General features: G+C 38.7%; 1 protein-coding gene across 1 annotated transcript; it reads right to left on the reverse strand.

Annotated features, from left to right (window-relative positions):
- Positions 1–988: 988 nt before the first annotated feature.
- On the reverse strand, positions 989–9,152 carry ube2b (ubiquitin-conjugating enzyme E2B (RAD6 homolog)). Its single transcript, XM_041051766.1, has 6 exons — positions 8,979–9,152; positions 5,078–5,158; positions 4,202–4,227; positions 2,649–2,738; positions 1,934–2,022; positions 989–1,276 (listed from the first exon to the last, which is right to left on the reverse strand). The coding sequence occupies exons 1-6, from the start codon at positions 9,020–9,022 to the stop codon at positions 1,148–1,150; spliced, it is 459 nt and encodes a 152-aa protein (XP_040907700.1). The 5' UTR covers positions 9,023–9,152; the 3' UTR covers positions 989–1,147.
- Positions 9,153–15,101: the final 5,949 nt, after the last annotated feature.

A 15,101-nucleotide genomic window follows, 5' to 3' on the forward strand; every position in this document is an offset into this window, starting at 1 on the left:
GCAAGCATGAGATGAGCTGTCAGGAGAGGGAGCGGAGAACAGTCCAGCTCTGGTTTTTAAATGCAGTCCTGCATTTACCCTACATGTTCTTAAATTATGGACTACGATAACTAATAAAGAGAGCAACTCGCTCTTTCAGTTGCTCAAGCCCTGAGAGCCATGATTTAACCATACTGGTAAGAACAGGAACTGTTGAATTCCTTAGCTCATGGGCTGCTATGCTCTGCATACATTTTGAAAACTTTTTTTATAAAGAAAGACAGTAAGACTTGATTCAATTAGCTTGAGGAAAATCAAACATTGACTGAAGTGAATACAGTATTTCCTTAATTCAGACGGGATTCTCACAGCCTTTTCAACTAACCCTGATCTGCACTTTGGGATCTGCAGTCCAAGCTAATCCCGTAACATCCTAGAGTTAATATTTACTTTCTCATAACACTCTCTAACATCTATCACTGTCTATCTTGGAGAAGAAATGATTAAAATAAAAGCTCAGAGCTGGGCGAGCCAAGGAGTCATGATTCATCAGTGCAAGAGAGACTTGGCGTTGTTATAGCCTGTGACGTCTGTGAGCCCAAACCTGCAGTGTCTTAAAATAACAGAGATATGCTGGAACAGATCAAGTATTGTTCTTTATCAGCTGCATCTGTGGCTAACTTGAAGAATAATGATGGTACCAACTCTGAAAAGGCATTTCTGGGTTCTTCCATGGAAATATGCTGAACGCTGAAGGAAAATTTCCAAAGGAAAAAAACAAAATCTGTAAAACTCAAACACTAACAGTTCAACCAAATCCAACCAAACAACAAAGATATATTACAAATTCTGTTAGCAATAACTTATTTCACATCATGCAATAAAAAAAGTAAAATTAAGGACAAGAAACACAAACATAAGATTGATTTCCCTCCCTCGTTTTCCTCAGATGTATTGGCAAGCAAGTTAATGTCCATTCTGGTTTGGTTGTTCTCTGGATGTCTTTTTATTCTTCCTTTTTTTTCAGGGTGGCACTTGAGTTCTTCTGATATAGTTGCTGTTTTTTTTGTTTGTTTTTTTTTTCTTAATGAGGTAAAAAATGAGAGACTGAAGTACGGGGATAATGAAGAGGGGTGATGGAGAGGAAGGAGTAAAGAGTGAGAGAAGCTCAGACGTCTACCCAGCTCTGCTCCACGATGGCCGTCACCCTCTTCTCGTACTCCCTCTTGTTTTCCTGATAGAGCTGTGCAGCCTGACTGTTGGCTGGACTGTTGGGGTTTGGCTCATCCAGCAACGACTGTGGAAAAGAAGATCAGTAATTCAAAAATCCATTTGTCCTGTGGAGCAGCATTAAAATACCAGGACAGATTTTTTTTGCATACAATGTACACACAAAATATACATATACCAAATTTATGAGAGCAAACAGATCAACGCATTTACTACTCTGGAATATTATTTTTTCTAATCTCTCACCCCTGATGTCTTTCTCTCCCTTTGGAACAGAAAACGCAGGCTATATTTCACATCAATTTACACATGAAAAGGAATAATCAACTAAAAAAAACCCATTTCATTTAATAATTTAGCATCCACCAAAATAAGTTATCTAAAGTTCAGTAAAAATGATCCCATCTGAAACGTACCCATCCAAACGCAGGAGTCTCATCTGCAAACGTCTTGTTTAATAATTCACATCACATTTTATGCTACAAATCTATAGGAAGGACTTCTAAAGTAGAAAATATTTCTTGTTTTGTGTTCACATAAGCATTTGAGATACACCAACTAAGACAATACCCCATGTATTTCAACCAGTCCAATGCATCCATAAATGCCATTCACTAGCAAAAAAAAACAAACAAGAAAAAAAAATCCTAAAACTACAGCTACAGTTGCCAGATGGACCATGTTTGTGGACGTCGTGTAAAGGCCGTCAAACCAACCAACCAACCTGGATGGAGGTGAGTATGGACGACACATCATATGTGGGGCTCCAGCGATTCTGAAGGATGTCTAAACATATACTGCCATCTGCATAAACTGGAAAACAGAGAGACAAGCTTCAGACCACAGAGATCAACATCATGACTCAATTTATTATGTCTCTGTACCAGTGTCACTGAGATAAATATCTTTAGGTTTAGCAAATGCAGAATGTACAACAAATCAGCAAACAGATAGTGCAGATGAATCCAGCTAGAGGTTTACTCCAAATGTGCTGTGTTGTCACAATGTAGACGACAACAGCCCTGTGAAAAAAAAGCAAGTCCCCCAGGAAGTTAAAAGGAGGAATCAGAAATCAGAAAATACAACACACGAATTCAAATGATATAATATGCATTTGAAAGATCTTTTACAAAGTCACAAAATCTTTCTTGTTTGGAGTATACAGCCAGTCTGATGTAACCTACTAAATTCATTTCATCATGGAGAGGGAAAGGAGATGAATGGGAGGAAACTGCTTGAATGAGGAGGAAAGGAGGAACTTTAAACCTTGAAATAATGGAGGCACAAACCGTGCTACATCCCCAAGCCCAAGCATCTTGTACGTCATACACAAATAAATGGAAGCTGTAGATGCTGGTTATGAATAAAGCGAATGCGGAAATTTTAAAATCCTTGGTTTTAGAAAAGTGAACGAGTGTTTGAGCAGCTGCACCACTTACCATTTGGGTGAAACATTCGGGACACAAAGCGAACTGTGGGAGGCTTGTTTGGGTACTCCTCGGAAAACTCTATCAGAAGCTTAAATGTTCCTGCAGTGACACAGAACGAGGGGCGAGAAGGCGAGAGCCAGAAAGAAAGACATAAAGAGGGAGAGAGAGTGTTGAGGGGTGCACACAAGTAATTTTGTGAGGAGAATAGAGGTATGAAGGGACAATGACTTTTCCTCAGTTGCAATGTATCCTTCTCTTGTGCAATATTATTCCCTCTCTTGTGCAATATTGTACCACATTTGCAGTGCAATATTACTTCCACAGAACAATAAGCTCAAGTTAAATGCACCATGTCGCTTTTTATGCTGCACCTTGTTTATACTTTAGAATCTGATCTATTTTTTATAATTGTGAATTTATTCGGTGAATTTCTTCTACCTTGCTAATTTATTTTATGCACACTGTAATGGTCAGAGCATCCTAATTTCGTTGCACATGACTGTGCAATAACAAAGTCTATTCTATGCTATTCTATGCTATTCTATTCTATTCTATTCTATCAAGGAGGTCAGACAAAGCAAGAAAAACAAGTATGTTACTAAAAATACCACAGGCTCGACTAGAAAGACAAGCTAGTCCTTCACTGAGGTACAGATGTGGACTGCAGGCTAAATAACTAACAAGAGAAAACTGTAAACCCCGAGTCAGCACTTCTCATGCCTGACCTGAGTCATAATTACAAGCAGAAAAAGTGGGTGTCTCCGTATTTATGTGTGTGTGTGTCTCCTGTATTGTATGTGTTATACAGCAGAACTGCCAGTTTGTTAACATTTAGTGTTCAGCTACTCGATTACTGGTACTGATGTCAGTCATTGCTTTAAAGAATTGATGGTTACAGAGTTTTTTATGTGATTTTTCATACATTTGTTATATTGTAATATCTCTTAACATAAGAAAATATGGCTATTGATAGTTGTGATGATGATTCAAATTGTATCATCTAATCTGATATCACTGTCCCGTTGCCCAATGCTCATTCAATATAAATGTGAACACCTTTAAAACAGCCTCAGACCTGAAAGGCAGCTCTTTAAACTCATTGTCACCATAAAATTACAAATCTAATCTGTTTGTGTTTAGAGCCATAACCTCTAAAAATGTGTCGGCCCAAAAGCAAACTGCTCGGTAATTTAATTTAGCGCAAATGAATTTGTTTGTTGTTAAAATACTTCTAAAACTTAAATTGAAATAAGTTAAAAACCCTTTTTCAACTTATATTGATATAGTACTTTATTTATTTATAGGTGCAGGGATGTTTCTGAGTGTGTGATTTGGTGCTCAGTCATATTGATTGCTTGGATGCATAACCTGCCATCATGCTCAGACTTTCAGCTTCCATGTTTTTGCAACACGCAGCCCAGAAAGCTGTAATAGATGGACTGAATAATGCAACTCTACAATAATAACAGTGTAGGAGAAAGTTAAATCATATCCAGAGGTTGAACAACGCTCTGACTGAAAGTACACTTTAAGGACGAGATAAATCAAAATGGAGAACTCACCATCTTCAAATGGTGTCCCCACAGGCCTGCAGAAGGCAAAGAGAGAGAGAGAGAGAGAGAGACAGAGAGAGAGAGAGAGACAGAGAGAGAGAAATAAAAATAGTTCCAAAATTCCAAAAATCCCCACTTCTACCAGTACGACATTGGCTTGTAGAAAACAGAACCATTACCATTTATACTTCAAGGACATGCTCTACACAGACACCTGAGTCTTTATTTACTCAGCTCCTCACATTCACACAGTCTGTGTTAAGGGGCCAATTAAAACAGCTGCCTTCACATTTTACATTTCTAGAAGCTTCCTCTTTGGCCTTTGAGTTAGGTGAGGAACTATTAGCAAGTCTATTTTTATTTTAAACCAATGTGTTATTCCCTGTTTTTTTTTTGTTACACCTTGTTTCTTTCTGTTGGGCTTCCAATTTGCTTGTGTTCATGATGTTTTATTACTTTTTGCATTGACTTGTGAATGTCATACCACCAGTACTTCTCAGTTTAATAAAGGCTTGTTCCTTCTTGCTTTTTTATGATTCTCTTTTCTTTCAAATGCACTTTAAATTATACACCAATGGACACGTCTGCAAGAAGTCCCTCTTTGTGTTTGGTCTTATCTATTCCTCCTTCCTTTTCCCATCAACTCTAGCCTCAAGAGTGTCTCTCAGCCTGTTCTTCCATCAATCACCCGCCAAGTCCCTACATGCTGATTTTCCAGACTGCTCTCTGCCACAATCTGGGCTGTAATCAGAAATATTTTTAAAATGCAGGAGAAGGTGGAGAACGAGAATGCAACGGGGTAGGTTACAGGGGGAATCTGTGCATCACAATCACAGGAGAACAGTAAAGACGGCAGGGCGGAGTTGGATTTAGAGCATGACTCACCCAAAAATAACAGCGTTCCAAAGCATGATGTTGTTCTCTGATGGTGCTCCGCTCACACCGGTGGGAGGATCTTCTTGAAGTCTGGATAAGAAGGAGAGAAAGACACATGGTAAGAGAAAGACATATGGCAAGAAAGGCACAAAGAAAGGGACAAAAGAGAGAGAGGAGGAAACAAGGTGAGAAGAAAGAAAAAAGAGGGAGAGAGAAAAATAAACAGGAAAGATGGAGAGCAATAAAGACCAGGGGAGAGGAAAAGAAATAAATGCGGGAGGAAAAGATGAAGGAGGGGGAGAAACAGAGAGACAAGGATGCGAGAGAGCGTGAGGATTTTAATTAACACCTTGACTGAAGGATAATTATCAGTCAAAACACAAACTGCTGTATCAACAGGACCTCAGTGGACAGACAGGCTTGTAGGATCAAGTGCACAGAGTCCACCCTGCTGTCACATGTCAGTTAACATAAGCTATAACATTAACACTCATCTGAAGCACTGCTGCACCATGAGCATCAAAGCCCTGATGGTATAAAGCCCTTTAGACACTGTGTTGACCTTCAACTAAAATGACTCCTGTATAACGTCACGAGCAGGACATCTGGATAAACCGCAGATGAAGTAGAGGCACCCTGATGTTTTTCTATCAGTAAATGTTTGTTTTGTTGCTCTCCATCTCTGACCTATATGAAACACTGTAGACTAGTTCATTAAAGCTTGGGGGACACAGTGTCTGTTCTTTTCCCAGGAAAAACAACAGTCTGGTGCAGAGGAAGTGATGTGTTTTACATTTGAAGCAGCAGCAACACTGGTGTGTTTGGAATAAACAGACCAACTGGGCAGTCATAAGGAGCAGTATCAGACAGAAAAGGACATGTCAGCTACAGGAAGTCAAGCTCCCCACAACATGAAATCCAAAGAAACAGAGTCTAAATGTTTTTTTTTGATTCACAGAAAATTAGTCAGAAACTGTTGTAATAATCATGTAACTGTTTACACAGTTTATGAGGATAAAATGCAGATGTGTTGGTTTTACTAATATGAGGATTAGCTGCTTAAATGTAGCACTGCAACTCTTGGGGGTCTGTGGTGAAGTCTCCAAAATGCCTGTTTTGGTGTTTTGGATGACCAACAGTCCAAAATCCGTAACTTTCCCTAACTCACAGACCCCAAAATAATCATAGATGGATTTATCAATAATTTAATTAATTATTATTTCCAGCTACACACGAAAACCTGCCCCACGCTGCTTGACTGAAAGGTGATCTCTATAAAGTGAAGTGCAAAAATGCCACAGCAACAAAGACATCAACAAATTAAAACAGATGTTGCAGGTCAACATTATAAAATAGTTTCAGACAACGCTAGCCACTAGTTAAACTACTGATCAGTGCAGGCTATAAAACAGGTCTCTAGTGGCTTGAGCCAACATGACAAACACAGCATGTAATAGACTACAATTTACTTTGCTGGCTCCCTTGCTGTAACTCAGGCTACATTACTGTGTCACATTAAAGGTCTCGCTTCAGATCACCAGCACATGTAGGCCAAGTCCGGAATCACAGCAGACTATTTAGGCCTGCAATCCGACGCCTAGCATAAAAGCTGGTTTAATAAGAGCTTACAGCCATAAAACAAGGTAGGCTGATTTGTGTGTCTGTGTGTATGTGTCGATCTGTCTAAGTCCCTAGCTGCAGACAGACCCACTGCAATTAACCTCATTTACCGTAATCTGCCTGAGCTCCATCCGCTGGTGGATTGATGCTCCACTCAACTTCCCGACTACACAGACTGATAGTTACTTTATTTTACTTGAAAACTGGGGATGACTGACCAGTCTGCAGAGAGCAGATTAGGGAAGTAGTGGGCAGCAGTCTTGAGGGTTAGGGGCAGGGTGTGTGGTGGTTTTGTATCAATCACCAGAAAATAAACTGGCATCTATTTTGATATCTGACTAATTGGGTAAACCTTATATATTAAAAAAACCAAACACCAAAAATTGTTTGGTTGCAATGGGGGACTTTGCTGTGCTTCTCTGTTTCATAATTTTCTGAAATGAACCGCTTTGTGTTTTGGACTGTTAGTCAGACATGACATCTGAAGACGTCAACTTGGACTGTGGGAAACTGGAACAAACATTTTTTCCCCACAAATTTCTGGCATTTTACAGATCAAATAATTGATTATTGGAAAAAATAGGCAACAGGTTAATGGGTAGTTATTAATAACACACCAAAAACAATGCGGTCTAGGAAACCTGTCATATTATGGAGTAAATTCAGTAACTGGTGTACATATACAACTTGTCTGACTAAGTTCTGCCAGAAATTATCTAGCTTTAGTGAAACAACAGGGGCTACAGAGCGAAACACTCTGAGTTAAAGTAGCTTTAAAATTAAAAAAATATTGCTCAAATTTCTCAACCCAAGGAAGACAAGCTCACAAATGACTGTAAGCTATTATATGGCTGAATCCTCACAAAATAAGGCAGAGTAAAACTAAAGCGAAGGTACTGAAGTGTGAGGTGATAGTTGCTGGTTTCACAATGTCAGTCGCTTCTAAAAATACATTTGGAGAAGAAATGAAAGTCATTCTTTACAGACTCTAATCTGAAATCTGAATCTTATTTAAGCAGCACTTCAACTGCAAAGTGTCATTTCACGTCCAAAGTACTGAGCCAAAACATCAAACGTGTTGCTGTTCATAGCTAAGTTTCAAGACAAATATTGTACGAATAATTTGACTTTCAGATCAAACAAGACAGGTTAGGCAACATCACACAGGGCTGAGTTCAATCAGCCTGCCTTGGTGTGGACACACAGGGCTGATCCAGGAATGTGCCATTGTGTTTTCCTTGCCTCACTGTGTTACAGTTTACCACCTGGGGACTGGCACAGCAGAGTTGAGTTACAGTGACACCTTATACCCCTGGTTTGTCGGCTGTTCTTAGTAGAATAGCTTAGCATCTTTTTTCCATTGACAGGTGTGTGTGTGTAACAGACTAACACACACCTACTGTGGGGTGCCATATGGAACAAGACAACAGATTGGGGATATCAGGTATTACAAGCAGCCACTTGCCAGGTGTGATTCTCCCCAGAAACCCAAACATATTCTTCTTGTCTTCACAGCACAAGTTTGACAACATAATTTACATGAAAACGATGTATGGATTGTTTATCTATACTAACAGTGAATTTAGGAACACCAGAGGGGAAAGATGGCAGGCACATATCTAGCCACATATGCTGAGATGGAGCACCCCAGGACCACACACTCCGAGTTGTGCAACACCTGCACGCCACGTTGAGCAAAGGTGGACTGAAACCACCACGATAGCTGGCTGGTTGAATGCTTCTGCCTTTTAACCAGCAGAATTAAAACCCAGAGCTTTGCAGGCTGCGCCGAGTAATTAAGATAAATCCTTTCACATTTAGTTTCTGATCGGGGCCAGTTAAACCAAGACAAAGGGTTTGATTATACGTCCACAAGCCTGTGTCCATGCAAATTTAATCCACCTCAAGTAACCTCGGCTAACTGAAACTGCACCTACCGGAACAAAAGAAAAACAAACTAGCCAGGAAAAATAAAAAGACAGCAAGACTAACATTATCCCCTGGGTATAAAACACTGCAGAGCCAAACAGCCTTCTTCGGATATCAGCCTTATTCAAATAACACTGAAAGTAACCAATAGAGTCTTTGTCAATCTTATAGACGCCAGATGCCGTGAGAAACCATTTAAATTAACACATTTATGTCACAACAACTCCAGTCCAGCCTTAAATGCAATATTATTTTCACACCAGCAGCTAACGCTAAGCTAAGCTAGCTACCGACAGCTCCATCGGCTAACGCTGCTAGCTCCACACAAACACAAGAGATGACTGCCAAAACGCTGCGATACCTTTTAAAATCTCTCATAAGCCGTCTCCTTGCCGGGGTCGACATTATTCAAAATGTGTTTTTAAAAAAGAAAACCAAGACCATAAATCGAATACTATCCGAAACCAAAAACGGTGTTTCTTCCGCTTGTAGCCCTTTTCTTCTTCTCTCAAAACAACTGGCTAGCTAGCTAATATATGGTGACGTCGGTTGCTTACAGTGTTGGCCGACTGAGGTACAACCCCTTTTATGTCAGCAACGGTGCTGATGTAAAAAAATGTTAATTATAACGTTTCCTAAAAGGAAAGCCAACTATATTTGTGTTGGTATAATATATGAGCTACACCTAACCTGTATTTTATCCTCTACAATATCTGAAAACATACTGTTTTCACACCTTGAAAACCAAAGTAACCAGCAGTCTATCATCCTGTTGAACTATTTAAAACATAGTAAAGAATTTGTGCTGTCACAATAATATTTTTGACCTTTAAACACCCATTGTGTAACATTCTAATGTAAAGACTTTGACCCATATTGTTGCAAATACCTATAAGAATTTAAAGTGTTTCTGTGATACCTGGATCATAACTGTTTTCTTTCTCATACCATGCAGCAAGTATCATTGTAATATTAGTATCATCGTTAATTATTACTTCCCTACAGTGTGTCTGTAATCTTATGAAACTTCATGGTACATGTTGACATCTCCTATAGATATCCATGGAGAGATTTTGAGACAAAGATGCCCCTGGCGTCTGCTGCTAGTTAAAAACCACACTTAAACATAGATATTTGGTTCATGCTGGAGATGGTGCTAGAGGCTAGGGTCTGAACCCTTCCCGAGAGCTTCCAGCTACAGCAAGTCCACATATTATAGAACAATAAACAAAATATTGTAGGAAGGGAAACCTGCTGGTGATGCAGTTTTTATACTGCAGAGCTACTCTGCTACCAAGCATGTATAAATACAGCCTAAACAAAATAAAAATAAAATCATACCTGGAATGTACTCAGTATTGACAGTTAGATCACTGTAAGGAGCCAAATAAATAAATAATTAAATAATTATATATATAGGCATCAGGCATGTAGGCACATAATGATCAACTTTGTCTGTTGTCATGGTAACAGTCTAATTCATTTTCTGCCTTTAAGAATGCACACACAGTGAGATGCAGGCCAGTGTGAGCTTCAGTGCAAGTTCATCAAAATGAAAACACAATGCACGAGTCTTCTTCATGCTTTATGCACCTTACCAAATCCTGCCTTTGTTCCCTATTTTGCCTTTTGCTTTCTGCTACCTTGCTAAGATGGGGGTAAAATAACTGCACACATTTGATGATGGTGACGTGCAGATGAGTTGTGCTATGTGTTTTAACTTTGATGGACTGATGCTATCATTCATGCCATCCATCTCTTTATGTGGGTGGAGAACAGTCTGTCTGTTAAAGAGGACGTAGCCTGTCACCCACCTAATACAATCACCCTTTTTTGACTTATGGGCAGAAGTGAAAATAAAAATTAATGTGCACCAGTCTAATAATCTACTCAGCAGTAAGTGGCTTACCTTAAATCTACATGATCCATCTGTAGCTAATGCACTCTGCCTGCATGGGCCTGCCTGCAAAGCGATTAACTTCAAGTCAGAGAAAATATGGACTGACTTAAATCAAGTGCTGTGGCTTCACTGGTTGTTATTATGCTGCAAGTTGTACAATGTGATTATACTTTGCTTCACAAAAGAAAAAAAATATACAAGAGTGACTAACTAAAAGAGTAAAACTGTCAAAAAACAATGCGGATGATTCAGAGATTGTCAGTTTGTATAATCTGATATCAGAGAAAAATGTTCTGAAATTTAGGGAACAGAAAAATGCTCTCTCAGTCTGTATAACCCAGAAGAATGACCAGGAATTGGTAATACCTTAAACTTATGAGCCTATTTTGATGTATTTTCATTTATATTTAGAATAATTTTATAAATGTAAATGATGTTGAGATTGGAATTTGACAGCAGAAAATGCTGTCTCAATGTCATACTGCCTTTCCATACAGTGAAGTGGAAATTAAAAATATGGCATCCAAAAACAATTGTTGGAAGGAATCAAACATCACAGATTCATGATAGCTTAGCATGTGAGAGTGAACACTTACTTTAAATGTTATTATTATTTTTATATAAACAAATACAATCTCACTCTGAGTGCATTCATTGCAAAGCCATATATAATTATTCAAAAACATTGCATGTCAATATCAGAACAGGCACCCAACAGGTCTGTCATTAAAGTAGAGCAGAATAAAACATAAGCACTCAGAGGAATTTAATATAACAATACTTCACATGACAGAACAAAGAATACTTCTCTCGAAGCGTTCTTGCAGTCAAATGTTTTCGTGCATTTCTTTTCATCATACTTGCTGATGTGTGAGTACAGACCGTGTATGTGTGTATGACAGAGTGTGACAGCAGTTGTCCACAAAAACTACAAATAACATGAGATAACACTAACCATCCTTGCTTCCATGCTCACACAGTCCTCTATGATTAGAACAATGCTGCAAATTCAACAGGCCCCATGTAAACACAAGACTCTGTTAGTGTGATTATTCCTGCAGTCAGGGAGAAACAAAGAAAAAATAGTTGTTTACTAATGCTGTCTTGTGTTTGCACCATGGGTTTTTAATTAGCTTAGTGGTGCTCTTGTTTTTGTTGTTGTTGCATCATAATTATTAGAGGGTTTGTGTGTTCTTTTTCTTTCTACCATCCCTATCACACCTTCCTGTAATTATTTTCTTTCCTGTTTTATTTTTCTCCGTAGATTTTATTCTTCATTTCCTGTCAACAACTCTTTTTGCCTCTTGTGTTTATACAATGATGCCTGGACATATTAATTGACTTGCCTTGTAGGTCAAATTCATCTTTATAAATTGCTAACATTAGAGGAGAACTTTAATACATGTGCAGATTATGTAATGCTAAGCGTGCACAGCTAAATGTGCTCTGGAGCTGATTAATTCAGAAAAATCAACTATTTTGATAATGGAGCAAAAATGAGAACTTGCTTCTTTTCTTTACTTTTAATTCCATACTAACCTAAATATGTTTGGGTTTTGGACAGTTATTCAGAAAAATACAAGAAATTTGATGACACCACATTCTGCTTTATAAAACTTTTTTTTTTTTACTATTTCCTGACATTAATTGAGAAAATAATCTGCAGATTGATGAGAATAGTCATTAGTTGCAGCCCTAAGGTGTTTTGTCATGATTTTGGCATTTACATTATGATGAAAATGATTTCCAAAGCAGAAAAATGTGGGAGTGTAACTTTATAGAATGATGCTTTATTGCACACTGTTTAATGGGATCATTGCGTGTAAAGTTTCTGGTTAAATTACTGCAGATTTCTACATAACTCCATTGTCAGTGCTCCTTGGGCAAGAATATTTCAGCCTTTATGGGCCTTTTAAATGGCAGAAATTGTTGCAGAAATTGACCAAGACCAACATTGCACATTGAGTTAGTGAGCGTCAGTCTCATTGCAGGGCTTTACTGAAATCCCACTCAAAGCTCTTGCAAATATAAACGGCAATCTAATCTAGTTTAATCGTTCTCTAGACCATTTCCCCAAGAGAGTCCAGAATGCAGCTATCAATAGACACACAGCCCTGTTGGCATTTCACTATTGTGAGAGAATGTAGGTCACGCATGGACAAAAGGACCTGGCTTTAGCCTAAGTCTTTTCTGGCTCCCCCAAGAGTTAAGAATGAAAAGCATGCTTCTTCATGTAATGCAAAACACATTTACATTATGTGTTGCTATCTGGGTTTTTTGGGGGAGGAAAGTATTTATGGACTTTTATCACCGCTGGAAAAACTTGATTTTCTTTTTTACTGGGAAATAGTGAAGGAATGTTTATTAAGGAAGATTTATGAGAGCTAATAAGCTGATTGTAAAGAACCAGGTTTTTAATTAACATTTTAAAGCTTACTCTTCTTAGAGAAGTTTGTTTAGTAATTCTCTGCCTGGCAGCTTCATGCAGAAAAACATGACCCCGTATCTGTCCGTCAGAGGCTGGACAAAGGCCTGGATCCAGCTAAAAAAGGCAGGAAGAGAGTATCACTGCTGAGCTCAGGTGCTTTTAATAGAAAGGGCAGAGAAATCACTAAGATACTGAGAGAGACAGTGGTGTTTCTCTTTGTCTCTCCCACTCATAATATACAAACATACTATAAGCGAAACAATATATGTATTTTGAGGAAGGTAACTTTTCTTCTTTTTAGCCAAAGAACTGCTTTAGAGAGACTTTGAAACCCTATGAATACTTTATAATGTTGAGAAACTTGATTAAAAATTAAGTTATAGTGAGAAACTTGAATAATTTGATGATATATAACAGCCACTTTAAACTCTCATTAAATCTTGTGGATATAACTGAGACTTTGAAAAATCTGAGACAAAAATGTTATTTAATGTAGTGAAGTGTTTCACTGTTTCTCCCTTGCAACTGAACAGGTGCAGCTATCAGTCTAGAAATATTAGTATAAGTATTTTGGTCTTTCAGCATTCAAATTGGTTGAACCTTAATGTGCCATAATGTATGTTTCCCTCCCTTTCTCTCCCTCATACTCTGTGGATGGAGAGGTTGCTCAGGCCTTTTTACCTCTCTCATCAGTCTCACTCTAATGACCCATTAGTCTCCACAGAAACCTGCTGGTGGCGGCTAGAAGTCTCCAGTCTGAGTGTTAGGGCGGGGCTGGAGCCATCAACGTGCACAACAGCCATCAGCGCTAATGAGGAGCGAAGCTTTGAGATGGTACAAGCTAATTGTCTCATTAGAGCTGCGATGTCTTGTTGCATCTGCATGGGTGATGGTGGTAATTAAATTACACAGCTGAGTGGGTGAGTGTTTGGGGCAGACGGTCAAGCCTGCGGCCTGTTGGAGTGTCTTGGTCAGATTTTAGGATCTGTGAAGGGCACTTGTGTTTGAGTGATCACTGACTTTTCCTCTAGTGCCACAGTGATATTGACATTTTTGGCTTTTAGTAAAATTACTCAAGAACTATTGGTTGTTGCTTTGTGTTTGGTGCTAACTGATAAATATTACCATGATAACATGTTAACTAACATGGCAAACATGTTAAACATTATACTTGCAAAACATCAGCATGTTAGATTTGTCACTGTGGCCATGTTAGCTTGCAGGCATTAGGATTTTGCTGAAAGCACTAAGTGCCTAAATAGAGCTCCTATGTGGCTGCACACTCGTAGTCTTGTTCTCATGTAGCCTTTCTGTTGGTGATGTAACACAGGATGTCCTAATTTCAGTGTTCCAGTATAAAACATTGTGTGTCTGGGAGGCCACAGGAAGGGGTTACAAGAGAATATGGACTCCGAACCATCAAATAAACTGCTTTACCCTGGATCTATTCAACATAAGGGAAGGGGACATACAGTTGATATAGAATATATTTATTTCTCATTGCCAATCTCTTTAATAGGTCACGCAATCTTTAGAGATTAAAGATCAAACTTTACTGTCCTGAAGGAAATTTGTCTTGGACATATATTGTATCTGCTGTTGAACAAACAAATAATAAAATGCATAATACACGCACATTTTACCCCTGACAAACCACATTCCTTTCAGGTAATGTATCTTTATCCAGAATAAATAAGTACAGTGTGAAGTTAAATAAATAATGAAAAAAAGAACAGTTTTTAATGGTTTTGACTAGCTTGTTGTTTGAAGACTTTGACGGACAAACGCACAAGAGTTCTTGAAAACTGTAAAACAAATAAGTAATGATTAACAGTAATATTACAGGCAGCTTGTGTGCCTTTGGTGAACTTATTGTTTAAAGCTTTGATGGACAATGGAACAAAGGAGTTCTTAAAACGTCGCAGCCTTCGCTTGGGGGCTGTATTGCTTTTGCCTGAGGGAGAAGCTGGTACTCTGGGTGGAGGACATGGGTGGGGTCAGATATGATACTCTGGGCCTGTCTAGTGATATTTCGTCAAAGATATCCTGTGGGGTGGGATACTGCCCGACTCCCAAGTTGAGGAAGAAAAACCAACAAAAAAGATTTTTGTAAGGTGCTTCTGCAAGGTGCCTCCAGGACAAATGCAGTACCTTTG

Source organism: Toxotes jaculatrix, chromosome 12 (genome assembly GCF_017976425.1).
Source record: "Toxotes jaculatrix isolate fToxJac2 chromosome 12, fToxJac2.pri, whole genome shotgun sequence".
Lineage (NCBI taxonomy): Eukaryota > Metazoa > Chordata > Actinopteri > Toxotidae > Toxotes > Toxotes jaculatrix.

Excerpts from the sequence above, each read along its gene's own strand:
- ube2b (XM_041051766.1), bottom strand. The coding sequence starts at position 9,022 with ATGTCGACCCCGGCAAGGAGACGGCTTATGAGAGATTTTAAAAG. Across the intron at positions 2,739-4,201 it reads GGGGACACCATTTGAAGATG|GAACATTTAAGCTTCTGATA; the intron begins GTGAGTTCTCCA and ends GTGTCACTGCAG. Across the intron at positions 1,277-1,933 it reads CCATACTCACCTCCATCCAG|TCGTTGCTGGATGAGCCAAA; the intron begins GTTGGTTGGTTG and ends TCTTTTCCACAG.